Consider the following 24196-nt stretch of genomic DNA (forward strand, 5'->3'; position numbering starts at 1 on the left):
GTGTTTCGCTCACCCTGCCATCACTTCCAAATGGAGCTGGCCAGAAACCGTCAGGAAGGCAGGCACGTTGAAGAAATGGTTCTTTTCCGCAGATTTCTGTGTCTCATTTGATGTCTGCAAATCGAAAACGCACAAATTAGACTCCAGGTGCTTGAGTAAAGATCCCTGCTCCCAGCTTATTTCCTTTTTTCTCCTAAGAAATGGTATCAGAGTCAACCTGAACACTCCTGAGATGGAACCCAACACTGTGCTAAGCTGTCCTAACACAATTTTTCCCACCTCTGCTCAGACAACTGACAGCCTTGAAAACCAATTCAGGCAAAGCACACTAAAACAAAAATAACGGACGGGATAAAACACCCCTGAGGACTTCTCTTTTTAGGGGTTTCAATCACTTAATAGGGTGTGGCTTTTCACTACACAGCCACAAGGGGAAACACCACAGTTCCCACCTCCTCTTTCAGTGATTTATGAGGAGGATGTGGGCTGTAGGTATCACAACAACGTACAGAACAAGTGTGAGCTGCAAGCACGGCTCTCACCAAGAAAATCTGGATGTCTCAGCACCAAGGAAGAGCACCCAATGCTTTCAGACATCTCTCAGACTAACAGGGATTGTAAATCAGATGTCCAACAATTGTATCAGTTCAGCTGCTGGGGAAGTAACTTGTTAGGATGACAAAGCTTTCATAGGGTTCAGTCATCTGTCCCCAAATTTTGAAGGGCAGTGAGTTTGTGCACAGCTAAAAGAACAGCTCTTCCCTGCTCACCTCTGGCCTTTGGATGCGGAATTTTGTCAGGAGCCCTGAATTTTGCTCAAAGTAAATAAATAAATAAATAAATAAATAAATATAATTTGTGTGTTTAAACATGGCTGAGCTGAAACAGAAGTGGCATTGTAGAAAGGAAGGAGACACTAAGATGTAAACTAAAGTGTCAAGAAGGACTTATTCATCATTTAACAAGCCAGTCTGACAACAAAGGTGGTGGAAGCCCAGATTTTCTCGAGTCCTGGCTCCCGTGCAGGATAAAATATACAGCTGAAGGCCCTGCCTATCCAGAAATCTGCAAGCAGGTGGAGAAATCACATCCCTCATTTCTAGGAAATAAAACCACACAAAATGAAAATCCCACTGGAACAGCTGTTGAGGAACAATTTATTCAGCAACATACACAAGAAAGAAGGCAGCATAGCAGCCCAAGTCTCCAAATCTAAGTACGGATTTTTCACTCTTCCCTACCAAGATTACTGGAGACTGAGAAGGGAAGGATCTCTACCATCTTGAAGTTCAAAGCTTCACACAACATTGCCTTCAAAATTCAACAGAGAAATGAGAAAGCAGGGGACAATCCCCTCGCCTGCCCTGCTGCCACGCTGCTGCAGCCCAGGGCACGCTTAGTTTTCAGGGCTGCCAGCGCACGGGGCTGGCTTGTGTTGAGCTTTCCTCTTCAAAATCAAGTGAATTTGTTTCCACTGGGAAAAACAACCAAAGCAAAACACCAAAGAACAACAGTAATCAGGAGAAAAAAAGCAAAGGAATATCTTCATAAGACTTGTTTTTCCGTCTTCAAAAAGGCAGAACTCAAACAATATGGAGATGGAGATATCACAACTTACACATTGCACATGCACTGAAAAACAACGTTTAGTTTCGGCTTCTGCATAAGATTTCAGGTCATCATGTGTTTTAAGCATAAAAAAATACCTGGAATGGAAGCTTTAGCAAGCTCAGTATTTGATTATGAAAGAGGTCTGAAAACAATCCCATTGAATAATGGTGTATTTAGGGGTTTTAATTTACAGGCATGAAAGAGGAATTAAAAGGCCTCTGTGATGACCCTTTTGAAAGTCATTTAAGAACGGTGCTTCTCTGTTTCCCTGGTGGACACTGAGCTGACCAAAAGACAGCAATGAACCCTCAAAACGAAGCAAGCCACCAGCCTCCTGCGCTCCAACCAAGTTCTGGAAGGTGACTTCTCTCTGCTCACCGCTGGTGACAAATCTGAGTGGAAGGTGCTGTGCTTGATATCAGAAATACAAGGACACAGCCAGCTGAGTCCAGCAAAGGGCCACAAAGATGAAGAAGAAGCTGGAGCATCTTTCAAATGAGGGGAGAGAGATGTGGGAATGTTCAGCCTGGAGAGGAGGCTCAGGGGGATCAATAAATACCTGAAGGGAAGGTGCAGAGAAGATGAAGCCACGTTCTTTTCAGTGGTGCCCAAAAGACAAGGCAATGGGCACAGATTACAACAAAGAAAAAGACCACACTGTGAAATTCCATCTGAAGACAAAAATAAACTTAAAAAAAACAAACCAAAACAAAACACAAAACTACCACCACAATGAAGGTGATCGAACAGTAGAATAGGCTGCCCAGAGCCTCCATCTGTGGAGATGCTCAAAACTCAACTGGACACAGTCCTGGGCAGCTTGCTCTAGCTGACCCTGCTTGAGCTGCAGTTGTATGAGATAATCTCTAAATTTTATCAACAAATTTTATTTGTTTTTTAAAAGTGAAGATAAATGAGAATTTGTTTCAGAATTTTCTATATCCCATTGGCATCCCTAAGCTTTGGAGGAGTCAAAGGTCCAGAGAAAGGAACTCTGAAGCTACTCTGAGGTTTTGCTGATCAACATTTGCTTCAAAATGAATACGTCCTTCTGAGACAAATTTGCAATACCCACTTTTCACAGCCTAGTTCCTAGGAGTTATGCTGAGCACAGCCAGCTCAGCTAGGCACGTCACTGCCTCTAGCCACCCTGCTCCTCAGCTTGCTTTGTCATGGGGAGGTTGCGAGGCTCGGGCTTGTTTGCCAGCCTTTGATATTCCGCAACCTGCCATTTTACTCAATGAGATGGAAGGTGTTGCTTTTTGTTCTTAAAAAGCTTCGCTGCTCATCACAGGGATGAAACGGAGACTGTCAAAGAGCTCAGATCACAAGGCAGTTTTATCTCTTCGCAGCATCACCCTGAAGAAAAGAGCGAGCCTGCCTTGCTCACAGAGATCAATGGAAAGAGGACAATTTGCGGCTGGAACCCCAGGACGGTTTCCTTTGTTTCAGAGATTTTGCAGTTCTAAAAAAAAAAAAAAAAAAGAAAACAAGGATGCAGAAGCAGGCCCCTATTGTTTTCTTCAAACAAAGCCAAGGTATTTGTTCAAAAACAATACGGATATTAATAAACATCCAAACATCCACATCCCACAGTCCCAGAGCCACGGCCAGAGCGCTAGAGAGCAGAGCCACGCACCACCCCAGCTCCTCCTCCTGGAAGTTTAGTTCAGCCACGTTCCTCATCCCACCGGCGAAAAATCCCACCTAATCCTGTAGGATGCGACTTCTAAACAACGAGAAAGAGACGGGCTGGAGGCAGGAAGAGAACAGAAGATGACAGCCATGAAATCTCAGCGCTTCCCCCGGAGCCACAAACAGGATACAGCTGTCTCCACGAGCTGGGGCCCGGTTTATTTACAATGCTTTTTGTGTCATTTTTCATTCTCCGTATCAGATGTAATCTCGGTGAGGCACGGGGAGAATAGACACAACATTAAGTAGGAAAACGGAGAGACTACAGGGCTTAGAAAAACCCGCAGGCAGTTTGCTAGGCCACCCAGGTCCTGGGATGTGAGTGTGTGCTGCAGGCAGCTCCTGGACTGCTCCCAACACAAGTGGAAGAGCGAACGTAGCAGCCTAAATAAAAGTTTTACTCCCCTTCAGCTTCCCAGTCGCTGCCTCTTCCCTTCATTTTGAGGCACAAAGCTTGATGAGTGGGTATTAGGAGCTGGAAAAAGAAAACGAGAATCAGTGCACTCGCCACGCAGGAGAAGGGAGGCATCTTCCCTTCAGAGCCACCGTCAGCAAGGAGGCATCCCATAATTAGCAGCTTCCCATTTCACACTGACTAACTTGCTGGAAGGGGTTCCTCCACTCTACACGTTCAAGCACCAGACCTCGCCTGCCACTTCCCAACCCAAGAATACCTCCTTGATAAAAGACGGGGGGAAATAATGCGTTTACTTTCAAGTTCTCTCCGTTTCCTCGTTGAAAACTCCTCTGCGTGCAGTGGGGAGAGAGGGAGGGGCAACCCAGATGAAACAACACCTCGGTGTTTCTGCGTAAATGCCCTATAAATGTACTGGGATTCGACACTGACATCAAAGGCTTTTTATTCTCATTCTAAATACGAGAACAACTGGATTTAGTACCTGTTTTGTTTTCCTTCTCCGATGTCTAATGATTTAATTTAAAAGCCATTCACTTTGATGTCAGTTTTGTATTAACTTCTACTCGAGGCAATTAGCTTGAGGAAAGCACGAACCGTTTGATTCTGTCTTTCCCTCCATGCAAGCCAAATGCACGAAGGGCTCAGGGAAGACTTGGAAGGCTCACAGAAATCGCTGCTTTAGCTCCAGACCAGCCCCACAATGCCACGCTGCTGAAGCTTTACAGTAGCAGGGCTTTAATCCAGACCTACACTGTGATGTCCCATTATAAACATGAGTGGGTTTCCTTTTTTTTAGACAATCTGTACGATTTTCCATCTTCCCAAAAGTTCTCCTTGCAATTTCAGCCCTGATTCTGATCAGCTGGACTCCCACTGGGCAACGGCAGCTGGTTCTGCTGAGAGAAACACCTCGTTAACGTGTGCTGGAGCTACAGGACTATAGAGATGAACCGGGTGGGGAAAAAAAAGCAGCAGAAAGTGGGAGAGCCAGGAAAGATGAGAGCAAGCCCTCCCTCGGCTCAGTTCCAGCTTCCTCCGACCCTGCTGAGCAGCTCCCAGGTACTGGCTGCCTCCCAGCCTGTGACACATCTCTCATGGGGAACCACCTGAGGGACACTGATCCTGGGTGCATTTCACCCGGATTCTCCCCAGCAGATCCCAGCCTTCCTTGGTGCTGACAAGGTTCTTTTTCAGGAGGACTGAATGAAAAATAGGAGTAATTTGCTGCACCTTCAGCAGCAGGCACACATTTTGGGTTCCATAGGAGGTGCAGCCATGAACTTGAGCTCCTCAGGGATCTAGAAACATTCCTTCCTGTAAGCAGGTGGCAAAACAGCAAAAAAAAAAAACAAACCCACCTTGCATCATCTCTGGACACATTTTAGAGAAGAATAATACCTGCACCTTCCCCACAGCAGCTGAGGACAGTCAAACAAGGCAGCTGTCCAGGGAGCCAAGTGGGAAAGACAAGGGAAAGAGACCCAGAACACAGGGAGTTTGCAGACAGAGTGGGAGGCTGCTGAAAATAGCCAGGAACAGCCACGCAGCCGGGTCGCAAAGACAAAAGGCAGGCAGATTTCGTAAGGAGCAGCCCCAGAAGGAGGCTGGGGAAAGATTCTTTCAATACACAAAATCTTCTATGGATTTCAGACTTAAACAGAAGGAAAATCTGAGGAAAGGATCCGCCCTGAGGTCCTCAGAGAGCTGGTACAGAGGAATTATTCTCGGATTAAAAATAAAATAAACCTATTTCACCCTGAGTCCTCTCAATTTCACAGGTTACCTTGCCCTCCTTTGCATTCTGCTAAAACCCAGATTACAATATTCAGAGCTCTGCTGGCCTTTTCAGTCAGTTTATTTTAAAGAAGGCAGCACAAGCGAGAGGCTTCCACCAAAAGAAGATATTGTTAAAAGGTGCAGAGATCTCCACGTTGGTGCCACTGATGTTCTCAAGCAGGTTAGGGTTTGCCTGGCTGTTTTTACAGTTTCTCCTCACACTTTCTTTTTGAAAAGCTGTAGAAAAATCTCCCATACAAAGGATTTCTTTGAAGTTTGCAACATCTTGTGATTTATTTATTTGATACTTGATGTGGTCTGCGTACTACCCTCTTCTCGTTGTTCCAGTGCTACATTTTTAAAATATTTTCTTAAATTGATTTGCCCACCAGACAGGAAAAGTGATTCCCCCCCATCCCAAGCCCTATTCTGAGAACATCACAACCCAAACTATGCACAGACTAATCAGTGCACTCAAAACCAAACAAAGATAATGAGGAAGCCAAATCTATAAACAAACACAAATCCTCCAGGATTAGGAGGTCTAGGAATTAAAGATCACACGCCTTCACAAAGCCTTTCCCTTCTAACTCAGGATACTGCTTTCCCATCTCTTCAAGTCTCATGTGAAAACAGATTCTTCCTCTCCTCACTTTCCACCATCTCTAAAGAATGTCTAAGCCTGCACAGCCACCAGACGTCGGGCAGAGGATTAAAACTGGCAGGGAGGAGAAGATGGCCATTAAACGTACTCATTTACAGTGGATGCAAAAGTCTTCTGTGGCCTTAAAGGCTACTCAACCAGACCTTGCAACTCATTCCACCCACGCCAGCACAGCTAAACTGGTGAGACCATCCGTTTTCGACACTGCCCGATGGAATTTAAAACAAAAAATGCAGAAAAACCAGCCCTGTCTGCGTGCAGGCTGCAAGCAGCAGGCACATTTTAACTACAAATTCAGGAGCCATAGGACATCAGCTGAGGATCTGTGTTAAAAGCTTACGTCCAGAATTTACCTACTTCTTTTTTAAAATGCAGGATTTCATTTGCAGGTTGCTCTCACTGATTCCCATCCCCACAGTTCTTGTTTCCTGCTTAACTGCAGGAGCAAGAGGAATTTATTCTCTCCCTTACCATTTGCCAGCAGTGCATTAAGGGCTACGGTGACTGCATAGAGCAGAGAGGGAACATGTTGATGTCTGGTTTGATTAGAAGCACACAGAGGCTCTGGGCTTTGATGTGAGCACCACAGGAATGCTGTCACCCTCACTGTTGTCCATCTCATGGATCCACATCCACAGAAGGATTCATCTCCCCCAGATTTCCATGGCCAAGAAACGCTCTCACTGCGTGAGGTGGTCTTGGATCTCTGCTAGCCAAGACCACTTCTGAGCAGAGCTTTAAGAAAAGAAAACCACACCCTCACTAAATTAGGGCAGCTGACGAAGCAGCGAGCAGAGAAGAAATGAGAAATCAAGGAAAAAATCTCCTGAAGCCCCTTGTCTGTGGCACAGAGCTTTCAGTGAGATACCTGCACTCACTTTCAATGGGACTCAGCACTCGTTCCACACCTTTCTAGTCCAGCTGTCACCAAGTCTCCCCCAGACAGGTATTATTTGCCACCTAAGCAATCACACTGGAGCGAGCCTAGGAGATTTGCCTTGAACTCTGCATTAAGATCCAGCTTAGACAAGTTTCAGATCCGCACTTTACCACCTCAATCTCCATTTGCATCAGTGCTTCTGCTGCTACCAGCCACCTACGCTGCAGTCCTGCATCCTTTACAGCTTTCAAGTGGATACAATTTGTACCAAAGACGTAACGCACGGTACAGCTGCAAACTGGATAATGTTCTCATCATCAAGTGTCGCTTGTTTTCACGTCTTCATTTGCATGCAACAGCCTGGAGCGAACCTTTGGTGCATCAAGGGATCTCAATTAAACAGGAACAATTTAGTTTAGCTAATCAACTCTTATTGTCACAGCGAGCAGAAAGCTGAGCCACATGTATTGCTCTGGACTGGTCTGGAAGGGAATCTCTGCTAGCAAAGGTTAGGCAGCAAGATCCTGAAGAACAAGTACAGAGAGGCTTTTTGTCACGAAGCAGCAGAGAAAGTGCAAGACATGACCCTGCAGCAAGCAACTGCTACCTCAACAGTTTTTCTGTTGCTTACAGATGATTCACCAGCAAGGCTGGAGCCGCCGAGCGTTAAAAGTGGCAATGGATGTAATTGTTCGAGACAGAAGAGTACATTTCAAATATAGAAATAGGGAAAGCAGATGGAATTTCCTATGATTCATGGATGTGGGGGCTCGGAATCACGAGAAATCTGCAGGGAAGAGCTTCGTGGTTACAGTCGCAATTAAGCTTCACAGGCGGTTTTGACCCAGGGTGTCAACTACTTAAGAAAATGACAGATTGTGGCAGTCGCTTGGTGGACAGACGGGGAGACTTGGCAGAACTGGGAAACACGGCAATTTCAGCCATGAATTCCAACATGCAACAGGAGTAGCTTGGAGGGAGGAATATATACACGTCTGAAAACGGTTTTAGATACCGCTGACTTTCTTTTAAGGAGTTCTAATGGTTGCAAAGAAGAACCCAAGTGAATGTATTCTTAATTTCAGAGCTAAGAAGTATTTGTTTCTGGTAGGCTGTCCTGAACGTCCCATCCCATCTCTTGGGCTCTTAGGATCGCGTCCTTTTGCTTACTCAGATGTTCCACCTTCCTCTGCTGCTCTTTGTGAGCCTTTCCACAGCACCAGGGAGAGAAAAACCTCGGCAGTACAAAAGGTGCTGATTAATGCACTGAACAGGACTTAAAGGAACGCATCTCTTTTACTCCTCCTCAATTATTAGTTAAGGCAAACGACTGCTATATTAAAAAACTAATCACAGCTGTACATAAAGGGAAGCTTTTATAAAGACAAACATTTCCTCCGACCTTCAATGACTCCAGAACTGCTCTGCAAGCAAAAATCACAACGAACTCTACCCAACCCAACCTACCTCAATCTGAAAGAGTTCCCCGGCACCTTCGCAGTCATTCGATGTGATTATGGGGGTATGGATGTGCACGTAGCCATGATCCTGGAAGAGACAGACCACAGGAAGTTAACCAGCTGAAAATATCAAGCAGCGACTGCAAGGATGACATCAACCAGCACACATCATGACACAGCTATTAGCCCCCAGCCAGGACATCCTAAGCAGCCTTTCAGGCAACTTCTGCCTTACATGGACAAAGACAGAACACTAGCTAAATGTTATCATGATTTACAAATCCAAATGTGCACGACTATGTGTTTTTGCAGCTGTTCATTTCCACACCACTCCCCTTTCTTTTCACCTCCTCCAATATTATTTTATCATGTGAATGGTTTCAATCAAATTTCATCCCTGTGGCTTCAAAATTTCAGCTTCTCCCAGCTTTTTAGAAGTTGGTGGTTGAGCAGAAGACACTGTGATCTCCACCAAGAGAAATGTTTGGATGTGTTAGATAACAGAGATCACATACTGCATGGCAGAGAGACCCTACAAACACCCAACCACTGTGAAAACGTCAGTCATACCTCACATCATCTTAAATACCCAAAGTTAAACAGGGTGTACCCTGGCTTGATCATTGTCCAGGTACCCAGAGAACAGGATATTCTTTAGGACCAGTGGGAATGGTCTCAAGTTGTGCCAAGGGAGGCTCAGGTTGGAAATGAGGAGACATTTCTGCTCAGCAAGAGCGGTCAGGCCTTGGGACGGGTTGCCCAGGGAGGTGGAGGAGTCCCCGTCCCTGGGGGTGTTCAAGGAGAGGTTGGACGTGGTGCTTGGGGACAGGGTTTGGTGGTGACATTGGTGGTAGGGGGATGGTTGGACCAGGTGATCTTGGAGGGCTTTTCCAACCTTAATGATTCTAGGATTCTAATAACCCATTCAGGAAATGGTTTATAGATCCACCAGAGGCTCCTGAAGGCAGGCAGGCTATAGGAAGAGCAAACCCCAGTTCTCTGAGATTCTCTGCAGAGCAGCACCAGGGTTTTAAAACAGCTGCAACGCAGTTTCCAGCGGATGGGTACATCAAGCAGACCTCAGACGTTCACATATTGCGAGTTAAGAGGCAAAAATAGGAGCAGAACTGTACTGTCTCCTCCCTAAATTAGTCTCACTGACGAGACCTCTGGTGAAGCACAGATCATACCTGTGCACATCAAGGCACACAAGACCCTTGAACTAGCACCTTCCGGCTGAGAACAGACAAACTTGGTTTCTCTCGTATCACTTTAATGTCTAGCACAAGGGAACCCCTTTAAAAATCAGGGTGTGACAGCATTAGCATGACACAGGCAATTAAGTAGCATAACCCACTGTCTGCTCCCAGAAAACACCAAAAAAGAAAGATAAAAATCAGTGTTTCTAGAAGCTTAAGTTCTGATTTTATCAGAATAATACAGATTCAGGGAGGGTAGCTTTAGCCTACCAACACAAAGCGCAGGTTCTCTGCTATCATCCCACACACGCTCCAAAACCTGCTGGGCACAGGTCCTACCACCCCGACATGAGATTTCAGGATTCTGCCCACATTTTTTACAGCACCCATTAGCACTGCACACAAGAAGATGCACGATTCACATTCCAAAAAAAAAATAAAAAATGAATGAACCTTCCAAAGCAGGCAAGGGTTCTTCTGCGTGAGCTGCACAGGTCAGAAAACTGCTGTCTAAGATGTGGAGACAATAAAAAACTCCTGTCCTGCATAATTCCTGTTATTAAAACTCCTAGAATATTTCAGATCACATCATTTGCCCTAAGAAACCTGGAAATTAGTTAACATGCAAATCAGAGATGATCTGCAACCATTTCACGCTGCCCATGAACAATGTTCCTACCCCACAAGGACCACAAGACCCGGGGGAAGATTTAAAGATGACATTTTAGGCTGCCACATCCAAACCAAAGGCATTTAGCATTAGTCATTCACTGCTGGCTGTAAACTATTAGGCTAAAAAAAAAAAAAAAACTTTTTAAAGTTACAGACAGTTTAGATTAGCTTTGAATTAAAAAAAAAAAAAAAAAAAAAACACATTTATTCTCTTTCACCATTAAGCCCTTCACAGCTCTGCACAGTGAAAACTGGTTATATTTTTATATTTTTTAGATATCACACACGCTGACAACTGCAGCACTTCTGGGATGATGTAGGTGGCAATTTTTTAAAAAAAGACTCATTTCTGATGGAAGGAAAGCAAACAAGCCCCAGACATTCCTGGTGCTAGAACAGTCGTGACATAAGCATTGCAAATGGCAGGTCTGGGACCAAACATTCCTTATCTCTTAAAAAATAACTTCACCATAGCTGCTGCTAAAATGATGATGCTTTATATTTTGCAATAGTTCTCCTCTCCTGAGCATTTTAAACAGGAAGATGTCAGTTTGAGATGGGATCAACTTGGAGAAGTAATGCCTCTGTCAGAATAAAATGTTTTCTGGTATCTCAGCTGGCTTCCTCGTCCCAGTTTGGTTACAAACTTTTGGAGGTATTGCCATCTAGTGGCTCGCCAGCAGACCGCCAGCAGTCAGGTTCTGCATTACCAGCTGGAACAAGGCTGGAACTAACAGTAGCTTCACCTGACACTGCATTTCTGTTAAGCTCTTCTACTACAACTGAACCCATCTTAATTCAAATAAAACATTTACTTCAATGCACAGCTTTAAAAAGAAAGGGCTTGGGTGTGTTGGAGAACTTTCTGCCTTATTTTCTCTACTCATGCAGAGAATCCCATGGTCTCTGTAGCATCTTGAGTCGGAATTAACTCACTGCCCCCTGCTGCCACTGCCTGCACAAAGCCTACAGCCTGCCCGCAGCTTAAGGGATGTCAGCACGTCCATAAACACAGGTGCCTCCCACCCACCAGTCTCAAATGCATTAAAAAAAAGGAGTGAATTAATCTCAGCTAACAACATCCATGCAGACTTGTAGCACAGAAATGAAAAGGTAAGAATTGAGAGGATATCATGAAGATCTGAGTCACTTTGTCTGCATCACACAGATTTCCACGTGGGAGGCAGCTTCTGTCCAAGGTCACCGCTGAGGGCCAGTGAAAGGACTCGGTGTTACGGCGTGTTCTGCAGACCACACACGCTCACGGACAATTATATTGCAGCTCAGTGAAAGGGATAAAAAATAAAACTATCAGGAAGTGGGTGGAAAGACAGTAACAAGGCCACAGATGTGCTAACTTCACCATAAGGAACAGCCTGGCCAAGGCCTCAGCCAGGCCCAGGCCTGAAGAGAAAACCACTACGCCCAAAATCTGTACCCTGCAGTCAACACTTCACGCTCCCTGCCTCTTCACGTGCCTCTGTGAAGCCCGAGCAGGGAGTGTTTTTACACAAAAAGCTCAGCAGAGAAGGGAGCTACCTGGAAGAACGAGTGGATTGCTGCGGTGGCTTCACTGCGGATTCTCAAGAGGGCGCCGAGCACGTTGCTCCTGCATCGCAAGTGGGGGAACTGGCGGACGTACTCCAGCGGGTGCCTCTCCTTCGCTTTCAGGGGGAACAACTAAAAGCAGCAAGGGAAGAAAAACAAGAGGATGAGAGCTTGGAATCAACGCGGTTTTATTGCTGTGTCCATCTCTGAGTAGTGAAACTCACTTGTCATTACAAAGCAGGAAGAAAGAAACGCTTTTCTCTGGATTTTCTAGTTATTTCGTGAAGTTTTATTCTTACAATTTTTGAACAAAAAGCGGCACTCTGAAATGTATCTTTTGGATTTTGAGCCTCCTTCAAAGCCAACTGCTTGACTCGCTACTGCAACAGCGAGCTGTTTCCAAACGTGCTTGGGGCAAATTCTCCTGCCTGCACAATCTGGAGGGTTTAACCAGTGTCTCTGCTTCCCAGATTTATAACCAGGCCAGATTTAGCAGGTAAATCAGTTAGCACAGGTAACTGCTGCAGGCTGGGAGCAGAGCACGCACTCAGCTGCCAACATCTGCACCTGTTTCCATGTGGGAACATCTCTGCCCCAAAACAGAGCATTCGCAGTGTTCCTATCAACTTTTTTTTTCTCTTTTGATATACCCTACACCCAGCGCTGACAAATCAAAGCCTGCAGGAGCATTCAGACTCAAAGCAAATCCAGTTTGAAGCATGTTCTGCTGGATTCTGGAGCCTTTTGATATTTATTCCCCAAGTGACCCTACCAGCTGGATTGCCTGCTGCGGCGACGTACCAAAGTGTCACAAGGTCCCACCACGCGAATGCTTTCAGCCTTCAGCTCCATGTTTTGCATCTTGTGAGGGCTTTTGACCAGTTTCCCTCGTACTTCCACTGCGCTTCCAAAAGTGAGGTCTCTAAGAAAGCAAGAACAACAGCAACCAACTGGGTGTTGGTACAAAGTCAACCACAATCAGCAGAGACTGCTGTTAAATTAGGTAGAACACTTGAGATTCGGCACTATTGCTACAATACCTCTTGTAACTGATGGGAAGTTATCAAATGCAGTCAAACATTAATCATATTTCCACCTTTTAATAGATTTATAAAGCAACAGAGGAAAGTAGGACTCTAGCAGTGTTGGAAAAGTGGGAAGAGAGGGGAAGAGAGGCTTTTATAAGAAGGGGTTATTGGTGGGGACAAGTCAGGCTTATAGGAAAAAAAATAAAGATCAAGTGATGGACAGAAGGATCCTGGATCATCCTGAACCCTATCCCAAAGGAGAATTCAGAGTAACGAACAAAGTGAAGCTGGAAAACAAGTGCATTATTCTATTATCTTGTGATAACAGACTAATAACAATATATATTACATAATAATATTACCTCGTGCTACTAGAACAGGCACACCTATCTAGGAGGTATGTTGACCCAACCATCCCTCAAATTACCATGGTAAGAGCAACAGCTCTCCAGAAAGCTGAGGAACAGCCACCCCTGGCTATAGGGTGTGATTTCCTAGGTCCAACAGCAGCCCAGAACGCCCACACTACTTATTAAATTAAAAAGTGAGATCTAAATTAATCTCACGGCACAAGCAGCTGAACTACAAGGCCTCAGGTAAGAGGAGATGGAGTAATCGGACACTCTCCATCCTAAAACCATCCCCAGAGAGCCCAAACTGCAGCAGTGCCTTTCCTGTGGGCAGGTGGGAGCTGCTCCTCCAGCAGCCTGGTGAGTCCCTGGCGCTGCGAGGCCCTGGGAGAGCCGATAACCCCAGATATTTCTGCAGCTGTCCCAAAGCCACCAACCTGCTTTCCATGCTGGGGTCAGCCACCACCTGGAGGCTTTCCAGAGAGCTCCCATCGTTGATATGCAGGAACAAAATCTCCTTCTGGGAGCGGATGGAGCGGACCCAGCCCTACGGGTGAAAAAGAAAAAGAAATTTGTTATTTCTTTATAAAAAAAAGTTTATAATTTTTTATTTCTTGTTATAAGATTGACCCGCGTCTCATTGGAGCTGAGAATACCAAAACTGGCAAAGCATTTTGAAGATGAAAAATATTTTAGCAATGTACACGTTCTTATTCATTACCTTCTTTCAGAACTCTTTTATTGCAACAGTCAAAGAATGCAGAGTTTTAAGATAAAACACTTGAGGCCATTCTGACAATTTTAGTACCGATGGGTTGCAAGGAAGGTTCCAACTGAGAGTTGTTTTTGTATACATGCCATCATGGAATGGTTTGGGTTGGAAGGAACCTCAAAGCCCATCTAATTTCAATCCCCTGCATGGTCAGGACCCTCTGTCCCCAGAGATAAGGAAGAAATTCTGCCCTCTGAGGGTGCTGAGGGCCTGGCCCAGACTGCCCAGCGGAGCTGGGGGTGCCCCAGCCCTGGCAGTGCCCAAGGCCAGGCTGGATGGGGCTGGGGGCAGGGATTGGTATTAGGTGGGCTTTAAGGTTCCTTCCAACCCAACCCATTCTGTGATCCTAAAGAGTAAAATTTCCCTTAAAAAGAATTTTAAATTTACAGTCAATACCAAGCCACCAAGCAGAAGTCACAGCAAATACAACCCCCTCAGCAGCTCCCCAGCTCATGTGAGCTGAGACAAAGCTGAAACACCATCCATAGGGAATTTCCAGCTCATCTTATAACAAGGCTACAGAGAACACTCGAGAACAGTGTTGCTTAAACAACCAAACCGGGCCCACGTGTCCCATCGGTTTTGTCTTTTCCTTAACTGGCCCAAAAAGTTTCAAAGACTTCAGGCCGAGCATGTGCTTCGGGGATTTCATACAGACAAAACAATCTGAATCCGTCTCCTCAGACTGTCTAGACTGAACAAACTGCAAGAATTAAACAGCATCAGAAGGAAAGCATTCTGCAAATTACGGAGCGACTACTGACCCCGGTAAGGCAGGACCACACTGAGAGCTAAACACTGGAGACATTCCAATCCAGATCACGGCAGCAAAGACAACACACATTTAAAATCTGCCTGAGGTATTTCCACAGAACCTTCAGACCTCGTGCACAGCAAATGCCTACTTAATTGGGGAGGGCAGGGGAGGCAACAGCTGCAAGAACTACGAAGGCTTTAAGGCCATAAACCTTACGATCACCAAAACTTCAGCTTTTCTTCCAGCCTTGCCACTTCAGCAGGCGTTCACCTGGATGTCTTCTGCAGGTGTTGTACCTGGAGCTGTAACTGATTCAAGGAACAACCAGGCTTTACTTCAGGACTCTTACATGGCACAGCATCCTCATATACTTACAGCTAAAGCAACAGGTGTTAAAAAGGCATTTCAGACAGAGACATGCCTCAAGCTGTTGTGCTTATCCTCTGTATTTCTGTAAATCCCCAAACATTACACTCAATGCATAATGTTTACCGTATAATGGCAAGTGTTTTTCTTATTTTCTTCTCTTGCAAGTGCTCCGTAAGAAAACAAACAAAATCCCTGAACAAAGAAACATCCTTAATAGCTTCTTCCCACCTCATTGGGCAGCTCTGGGATTTGTTAAACACAGCAATGAGTCCTGCATCCTGCAACAGGAAAATACGAGCGTACCCTCAGGCTTGTAGCAGAGCCACAGAGGCTGTGGCAGCGGTGTTTTGACCGCTTCGTACCCCTTCAGAAGCACTGCGTGGTGACAATCCCCATTCAGACCAGGCTGCGGTTTCCATAACTAAAACCTGGCCATAATTAGGTTTATTTTAAGCTACGGCAGTTTCCCAGTGCAGCTTAATGCTAAAGACATTTGTGCCAGCACAAGGGAAAAGAAACAAGAAATAAAAAGGCGATATTTCCAATTCCAGCACCAGTTTATTCCAGCTTGCATTACCAAACTTCAAAAGAAAAGCACCTGTGCTGGCTGAGCTTCATCCTACCCCGTTAGGCTGCACCTAGGTGTGTGCAGGTTTTTGTGTCAGCGCCCAGCCCTTTACAGCCTGATCCTCAAATGCTTAAATTGCTTTAGAAGAGAACCCATGCATCTACAAGCACTGCTCTGTCAGAAACACCTCAAAACAAACACGACTGTTTGCTAAGGAGATGGAACAAGGTCTAAAAAAGCTTAATTACTGAAACTTTACTTCAGTCTACCTTGGTTCACATCTACCTTGGCTCACAGCTGGAGCTGGGCATGAATGTCAGCCCTACCTGATGCTGCCAGAAGCCCTGATGTGGAACAAGCCCTAAAGCAAAGCTTTAAAGAAACAGCAGGGCACAGATTGTGGTTCCCTGTCCCAAGCTGAGCAGACCCAAACTGGCTGGATACAGACCCAAACTGGTTTGGATGCAGCCCCTCACGGGACAAGCCTCTCTCTGTGCCTTGCCCCGAGTACTTCAAGCATCTGATTCACCAGCGGCCGAGCGAGCAGGGGCAGGCAGAGCTGGCGAGAGGCCACGCAGGAAATCGGCCGCTTTTTGAGGAAAAATCACCACACAGAACAGCAACAAAAGCAGCTCGCCTCCCTTCCGCACCGCCACACACCTGCACCTGCACCTCGCCCGCTGCTTCCCGGGCTCCCAGCGCCTGGCGGACCCGCAGCCGCGCCGCCGGTGCCCTCTGCTCCCTGGGGAGGGAGGAGGACGAGGAAAATGAGGAGAAAGAAGAGGAGAAGGAGGGAGAGGAGAAGATGGAGGAAGGGCAGCGGCGCAGGGCCCGCCACCCACCCCGAGCCCCCAACATGGCCGCCCCCAGCGGGCCTCGTCCCCTCAGAGCGCCCGCCGCCTCACGTGACCGCCTCAGCCAATGGCCGCCGGAGGACCGCCGCAGGGAGCCAATCAGAAGGGAGAGCGGCAGGGCGGTCTGCTGAGCGGGCGCAAAGGCTGCTGGGAAATGTAGTTTATGGTGGTGGGTTTCGGGCCGTTGGGGAATAGGGGGGCAGAATGGTGAAAGCAATGGGTTGAGATAAGGACGGGGACATCACTCACAGATTGCCACCACGGGCACCACTGACTCAGCACAGGGAGATTAATAAAATTTAGTACCTGTTATTAACAATCTAGAGCAATGTGAAAGTAAAAAACACTAAAAACCGTCTTCCCCCCCATTCACCCGCATCCACCTCCTACCCTTGTGGTAGGGGAATGGGGAATGGGGGCTGCGGTCAGTCCCTGATGTTTCATCTCCACCACTCCTTCACGGTCACTCTCTGCTCCTGATCCACATGGGGTCCCTCCCATGGGATGCTGTCCTTCCCAAACTGAGCCTGTGGGGACTGCCCACAGGCTGCAGCCCTTCAGGAACTGCTCCCATATGGGTCCATACCATGGCGTCCATCCATCAGGAGGACTTCATAAGGCCTCTGAGGGAAAAAAATCAGTTCTAGAAAAGTTTTGGGGCAGGCTGCAAGCCCTCACATGGTTCTGGGGACTCAGATAGGAAGGGACTGAAGGGAGAGGCTGCTCCCCTCAGCAGCAGCACAGTATGGGGACGGGGTAGGGCACACAGCAGCCAGCCCTACAGTGGGTTTGGGGGCACACGTTCTCTTGTCCTCCTTATCCCTGTCTTGCTTTCCTACATGCCACACTAACAGAATTGATATGGAGCTGGAGACAGGACTCAGTTCCGCCCTGCAAGCGCAGTTTGGGGTCAAGATCCTTCTCCTTGTCCTTTTTTTTTTTTCTCCCTCTTGACCTCTTGTAGCTCCCCTGAGTGGTGTTTGAAAAGCAGCCATCAAGGAGCCGAGTGTCAAAAAGGCAGCGGTGCTTCCCCACACAGCACACCCGCTCTGCTCTCTTGCTTGGCCCATGTGCATCCCTCTCCTGTGCGATCACCCTGCCTTGTCCCAGCTCCTTACATCAATCCTCAGAGCACGGAAGGCGAAAACGCTGCCTCTCAGCCTCACTTTCCAAATTTCCTTCTCCTCCCAAGTGGCAGCGACATCTGCCCCGGGGCCACGAGGTGCTGGGAGGCAGCTTTGAGAGCAGCACTGCTTGCAGGGAGACAAATCCCTGTCTCACTACAAAGGCTCAGGTAAGAAGAAATTTGCTGGCCAGAGACCTCATTTAAAAGAAACAAGCTGAGCTGATGGGAAAGAGAAGAGGCAAGCTTTGTAGATGCTTCGTTTTGACTTTCCCCTGTGGTGCTTTTTATCTCGGAATGAAAAGCTTCTTGTCCTCAAAGTCTTGCCGGGGCTTTCCTTCACCTCTCCCTTTTCTCCCAGTTTCCTGATGTCCCTGCCTGTGGCTCTCAGCCCAGACCCGAGCTCTGAGCTCCCTTTGGAAGGCCGTCCCGAGGAATTAGAGGCGCAGAGCAGGGGCACAGGCATGGCTGGGTGGATAACAAAGAAATTCACAGAAAGGACAGGAGACCGCAGGAAGGAGTGCGGAAAGGGTAAGTGGGAAAAGGGCTGGATGTGCATCAACCAACAAGGAGCACTTGGTAGGTGGTATCACCCATCCTCGGTGTCACTGCAAGGAAATATTTTTTTTTCAGGGTTTCTTGATGCAGAAAATGATCACCAGGCCAGATTAACAATTAATTTAGGAAATAGTTAGGAACGAACGCCAATGACAGCATCATTTGTGGTGAATTCACCAAATAAGAGGTAAAGTCCTTTCCTTCAGATCCCTGTGCCCCAGGGCCACCTATGGGTCTTTTCTGAGAAGAGGGTAACATGGCCTCAAATTTCTAGGGCTACACATGAACTTGTGCCATCCAACTGAATAATTTTCCTTCTAAAGACAAAAGGGTAGCACTAGAAAGAGCAAAACTTTGCTCCATCAGCCCCGACAGAAAATCAGGATGGGGCATTAGCAGCAAAGTACAAGGCTGCCAGTTTTCCACGTGGATTTTCTGCCCCTCTACACTGACCACAGCTCCACACAGCCCTATAAGCTTCATATTCCCTCCTGCTGAGTTCCTCACCCAGAATCAATGCTGCTGGGACTTGGTCACGTTGCTGTGAGCTGTTCCAGGCTCCTGGACTGCAGATAGCATTTGTGTGCTGACAGGCACAGTTTCCAGCGAGTTTTTTTTTAAAAAAGGGCAGAGGGACAGACAAGTGTTAAAGTATTCCCAGGGCTCTCCAACAAAGCACAGTTTGTTCCCAACAAAGCTGAGCATCCTCTTGTCACTGCTGGGCGCTCTCCTCACCAGAGAGCAATTTTTGCCATGTCAATAACATGAATCACAGCCCCGGTGACGAGCCAGGAGGCTGGTTCAGAAGATCCACCTGGGTCTAGACAGTGCTCAAGCCAGCTCATGTGTCTGTTTCCCCTCTCGTATCTGAACTGGGTGTTTTAGAGCCAGTTTGGGTGTCTGAAAAGGACACGGCAGTGCCTGAATGCGTGTTCTGCTTCTTTCCCTGCAGAACAGAGCTCTTCTAAAAGCTCTCCAGAGGGCACTGGTGCTATTTGTGGATCAGATTAATAATGTGAGCCTGGGCTGGAAGGCAGAAAGCCAGTTGTCAGGGTGTCTGCAGGGAGGGGAGCGTAAAGAATGGTGAGAAATAATGATCCTCTTACACTTTCAGCTGGGCCGAAGAAAGCTTGGAGAAGTGGTGGGAGAGAACTTCCAAACAGGGGGTGATGTTTTTGGGATGGGAGTGGGCATTTAGTGGTGTGCTTGTAGGTCGTTGCTACAACCACGTCAGGGGTTGGAATTAGGTGGGCTTTAAGGTCCCTTCCAACCTCTGAGGTCCCTTCTGTGATTCTATTATTCTATGGTTTCTCAATCAAGACATCAGGGAGCCCATTAAAGATATGGAGCGTTCCCAAGCAGGAAGGGTCTGGGGAAGCTAATACTGCTCATGTAGCAGGTGCCACCCAGATCTGGTCAGGGAATGGGACTAATAAAAAAGGCAAGGAAGAGGATGTGAGTGGCACAAAGCAAGAAATAAAGTCCTGCCTCCTACAAGAAGGCCCTCACCCCTCTGGCAGCTGTTAACACGAATCCATTTTCTCTCCATATTTAGGAATTGGAGATGCTGCTATAGGAAAACTCTGCCCTCAGAGCTGGCCATGTGGAAATCTTTTCCACCTCTACGCCTGAGAGCCCTGAAGATGGCATCTTGGCAGCTCTTTCTGATTTGGAAGGCTCTTTCAATGAGGGTTTTTATCATCAGCAGCATCCACTGTTTGTGGGACTCTGATCCTGAGCCCAAGGAAGTGTGGTGTCCCTCTGACAACCTGTCCCTTCGAGCTGGAGCCCGCTGTAGTGCCTTCTGAGTAGATAAAGGGCTGTGTGTGCAGGCCATACACATGCCCTCCCAAAAGGAAGAGTAAGGCAGATAAATATCCTTGTTAACCCCTGGATAACACACAGTTCTTCAATCTAGCAGACTCCTCACTTTATAGGGTCTTTTCACTGTATCAGCAGATGTCCTCTGGTGCCCCTAAAGGTCTTAGCACAAGATAGTCCACCTCCTGCAATGTCTCAGATACAGCAGTGGGGACACTGATTAGAAAGTAGTTTTTTTTTTTTTTTGTGGTATCTTGGTAACCCCAAATGAAGCACATTTGTCTTTATTGCAAAGTAAAGAATTTGTATTTCTTTGTTTCACGGCACTAATTTTCTAATGAAACGAGATACAATATGGAAAACATTTCTTCCAATAAATAAAGATGATTTTCCTTAAACAAACGGCTGGCTTAGATATCTCTGTCTTTCAATCTCAGCTCCCATATTATGTTTTTTTTTTTTTTTTTTTTTTTTTTTTTTTTTTTTCTGTACCCTTCATTGAAAAGAAACAAAAGCAGACACAACAACTGCCTCTTACATCGTCCTTCATTTATTTCTTTAAATTTCCCTGCAGATGAAGAAAAGGGAAGAATCTGTTCTTCTGTCAGAGGACAACACAGGACTTGGCCTGGCTGACTTTGGGCTTCAGGACAGGACCAGCTCCATGGTGCCACTCTCCACCCGGGTTAATGGGTGAGTAAATGCAAAGCTCAGAGATGCTTTAAGCTCCCTGGGCAGGGTTCAGGGTGTATTCACAGTCCTCTGAGAGTACACCGCTGCATCCCAGGAAGGAGCCAGCCCAAAGCCAGCCCAGGGATGGAGCCACGGAGCTGCACAGCAGTATCTGAGCAGCTTTCTTTGACTCTTCTGCTCTGACAGTACTTGCTCATAGTGTCTGTGGATGAAACATTTATTTTGCCTTCTTTCAGAAGAGATTCTAGTGAAAGGAAGAAATCAAACCCTTCCCTGCCTGGTTACTGATGTTGCTGCCTGCTTTTGGTATTGAGAGGATACCTTTCCTTGTACCATTCCCATCCCGTCCTTGCTTTCCTTCTTAGTCCCATTCCCTGGCTAGATCTGGATGGCACCTGGTACATGAGCATTATTAGCTTCCCCAGACCTTTCCAGCTTGGGAATGCTCCATTTCATTAATGGGCTTTCTGTCTCTCACTTAAAATTATTTTATTTTCCCCACCCGAGCAGCAATGACTTCCCTGGGGATTGCTGGGTTCCTGGGTTATGGCTGGGGCAGTGATGAGATAGCACTGAGGAGAAATGTGGCTCTTTGCACAGGTCCTCCAGGTGAGCAGAGCTCCTAGCTATAAGAGAGTAAAGGAAAGCTGGGAAATGTCCATCCTGACCTTGTTCTCTCTTCCCCCAGATTATTCCCTGCTGCAGCCAAATCAGAAGTGTCATTACGTGAATGTGAGGTGCCTGGACAGGTTCATCTGGGACCAGCAGATCTGTTCCTACGACACCGAGGTGGGTTTCTATGTGTCCCACATGGAGCTGGGACAGGCACTCGCCGAGTATTCGATCAGGCTGCAGTGGCTCAGCTACGTGTGGTTTGCTCTGCAGCAAGGTTTTATCCTTCTCAAATCAAGATCAAGTGGTTTTAAAACGGGCAGGAAGAGATGGGCAAAGCTGCCCACCATGGCCTGGAGTAAGAGATGAAAATGGAGAGGGCAGAAAGTCTTGGGGAAGGTCACTCCTAGCTCTGTTGGGACAGCAGGAAACTGGAAAAAAAAAAAAAAAAAAAGGGAGAAAACAGTGAATGTGTAGCTTGGGCCTTAGCTCTCTGGACTGCTCTTCCAACAGAAATGCACTCTGGAGCTTCTGAGGGTAAGAAGGTGCCTGGACTGCTGGGCTTTGTGCTGGGCTTCATCATGGTTGGGGCTCATTATCTATCAGAAGGAAAAGAAAAGTGAATTATTCATGAGCTAAGTAGAAACCTGTTCTTAATGGGGCTGCAGAGAAATGTTTTAAAGCCTGTAAGACTTCACTAAAAGTTAGATTTACCATGATAATTTCCTTGGGTTCCCAGCATTCAAGTGGGTTTTATGTGGTCTAATCCAATATCCACAGAAGCCAGTGATAGCTTTTAATTTATTTTAACTGATGTTAGATTGGGCTTTCAGTGATGAGAAGCCATTTCAGAACTATCATCAGTTGCTGAAAGGTCAGCCCTGTCCTCTGAGATACAGTCCTAGGCTATGGTTATGGTTTCTTATGACTATCAAATTAGCTGCCTCATTCCCAAATGTCTCCGCGTTGCTTTGTTGCAGACATATTTTGTAGACCCTGGAAGCAAATACACTCATACTTATTTATAAAAGGATCGAATTCCTCTCTTTTGAAACTTTGCAGGGAAAAAAAAGAGAAGAAGGAACATTATCTTCCAGAAAGATGTGTTCTTGCCCCCAAAATGTTTGTTTGCTGTGTGCCAGCATCTTCACACAGCCCTTGCTTTCTCTTTTCTAATTATCTAGAATTATTAGAATCAGAAATGGGTTTTGGGTGTTGTCTTGGTGCAGGAAATGCTGAAACACCCTTCCTTAGACCCAGACATCTGTTTCCCAGTGAACTACAGTGAACATGGTAAACAGATTTGACTTTATGGGAATGAATTTTGCAGCCTGCCCGGAGCCTGAGCTCATTGCACCTGTGTTGGCTGGGGCCCTGCAGGTCACCTCAGAAACTGGATTCCCCTGCCAGGAATAAATCCCCTCTGACAGAGCTGCGGGGGTGATCTCTGAGGCTCAGCTGACCCCGAGGCTCTCAGCAGCTCCGTGGTGGATTTTAGCACGGGACCACCGTGCGCTTGGAGATGATGGGAAGAAGCAGCAGGCTGGCAGCTGCCCCAGGACGTCAGAGCAGAGTTACATCCACAGATGGTGAGGATAAACGTGGAAATCACAGGAAAATTATTTGGGGAGGGTGAATGCAGGAGACTCTGCTAGCAGGAGCCTGGGGGAGCTTTTCCTGGCCTTGAATTCAGCTGGCACAGTGACTGGCAATGCTCTTAAAACCTTCATGAGAGGTTCCTCCAACCATTTCTTTCTACTTTTTTTACTCACAGGGGGCTCCTGTGCCCGTCTGCTGCAGCCTCAGAGAAACAACACGGAAGAAGACACACTGCATGGTGCCTAAATCCACAGCAAACCTCTGTGAGTCTGTTTTTCTCTCTCATTATTCAGAGGAACCCTTGCTCCCTGCTCTTTCCCCGCTCTATTCCCTCTCTTGTTGGTGTTGCCTACACTAGGAGGGTGATGCCCCTTCCTGTTTCAGAACTCTGAGTTTGCAAATCTGCAAATTCGGGGATAACCTCACAGAGATTATCACGGGGAGACCAGTGATGCTGGGAGGAAGGACTCTGCTCCTGCTTGAGCTTCCCAGCCCTGCACACACCTGCAGAGAGACGAGGGGAATAGCTAATAGCATTTCTAAGAAATGTGTTGTACTTTGAGCGATTTATCTAAGGGTCTGAAAGGATTTAATAACCGAGAGCTAATTAAATGTACTAATTAACCCAGTGTTTAATCTCAGCTCTTCACGAGATTTCTGTGCTGCCGGAGCACGGGCGCCGTCCCATATATCATGACATCCAGCCACTTTGCTTAATTGTGATTCCTCGGCACACGGTGCGGGCACTCGGCTGCACAGGTGATGAGAGGAACACGAAAACCCACGTGCAGGAGGAAATTGGAGAGGCGAAGCCAGCTCCGTGTGACTAACGACCCAGGAGATTATTTCCATGAAGAGGACACTGACAGCTAATTTGCTCCCCCCCCCCCTTATCACTGGTTTGTTCCTGCCACCACTGGTTTGCTGAGGGGAACGGGAAGCATCTTTCTCTGGACGCAAGGACAAAGTGGCTGTGTCACTCCTTGGTCCTGTGCTTGTCACCATGGCTCTGAGCAGCTCTGCTACAACCAGGAGATGGACACCACTCACTTTCTCTTCTTACCACCCTTCCCCATGGGCTGGCTGTTCCAGGAGGGTTTATACTGGTGCTACTGGTGCGATTTTGGTGCAAAACCTACACAGCCAACCCTCAGATCTATGGGAGCTGT

At 46.8% G+C, this 24196-nt stretch overlaps 1 protein-coding gene and 1 long non-coding RNA gene across 8 annotated transcripts in view; both read right to left on the bottom strand.

Moving 5' to 3' along the window:
* Nucleotides 1-16663, bottom strand: part of NARS2 (asparaginyl-tRNA synthetase 2, mitochondrial) — a 45229-nt gene extending 28566 nt beyond the window's left edge. For 3 of the 7 annotated variants that reach the window (XR_011088602.1, XR_011088599.1, XM_068654007.1), the window contains exons 1-6: nucleotides 16428-16663; nucleotides 13739-13848; nucleotides 12725-12845; nucleotides 11915-12055; nucleotides 8512-8592; nucleotides 14-114 (exon numbers count right to left, since the gene is read on the bottom strand). Coding sequence is in view for 5 of the 7 variants with exons in the window: in XM_068654007.1 (XP_068510108.1) it covers nucleotides 14-114; nucleotides 8512-8592; nucleotides 11915-12055; nucleotides 12725-12845; nucleotides 13739-13848; nucleotides 16428-16625 (752 nt within the window). In the remaining 2 variants the exon portion in view is untranslated. The remainder of the gene's footprint in view (nucleotides 1-13; nucleotides 115-8511; nucleotides 8593-11914; nucleotides 12056-12724; nucleotides 12846-13738; nucleotides 13849-16427) is intronic. The other 4 variants (XM_068653927.1, XM_068653846.1, XM_068654163.1 and 1 more) reach the window with 2 other exon arrangements.
* On the bottom strand, nucleotides 916-5037 carry LOC137841451 (uncharacterized). The gene is made up of 2 exons (XR_011088628.1): nucleotides 3319-5037; nucleotides 916-3076 (listed from the first exon to the last, which is right to left on the bottom strand). It is a non-coding gene; the product is annotated as an uncharacterized lncRNA (long non-coding RNA).
* Nucleotides 16664-24196: the final 7533 nt, after the last annotated feature.

The sequence above is a fragment of the Anas acuta genome, chromosome 1, assembly GCF_963932015.1.
Source record: "Anas acuta chromosome 1, bAnaAcu1.1, whole genome shotgun sequence".
In the NCBI taxonomy this organism is placed as follows: domain Eukaryota; kingdom Metazoa; phylum Chordata; class Aves; order Anseriformes; family Anatidae; genus Anas; species Anas acuta.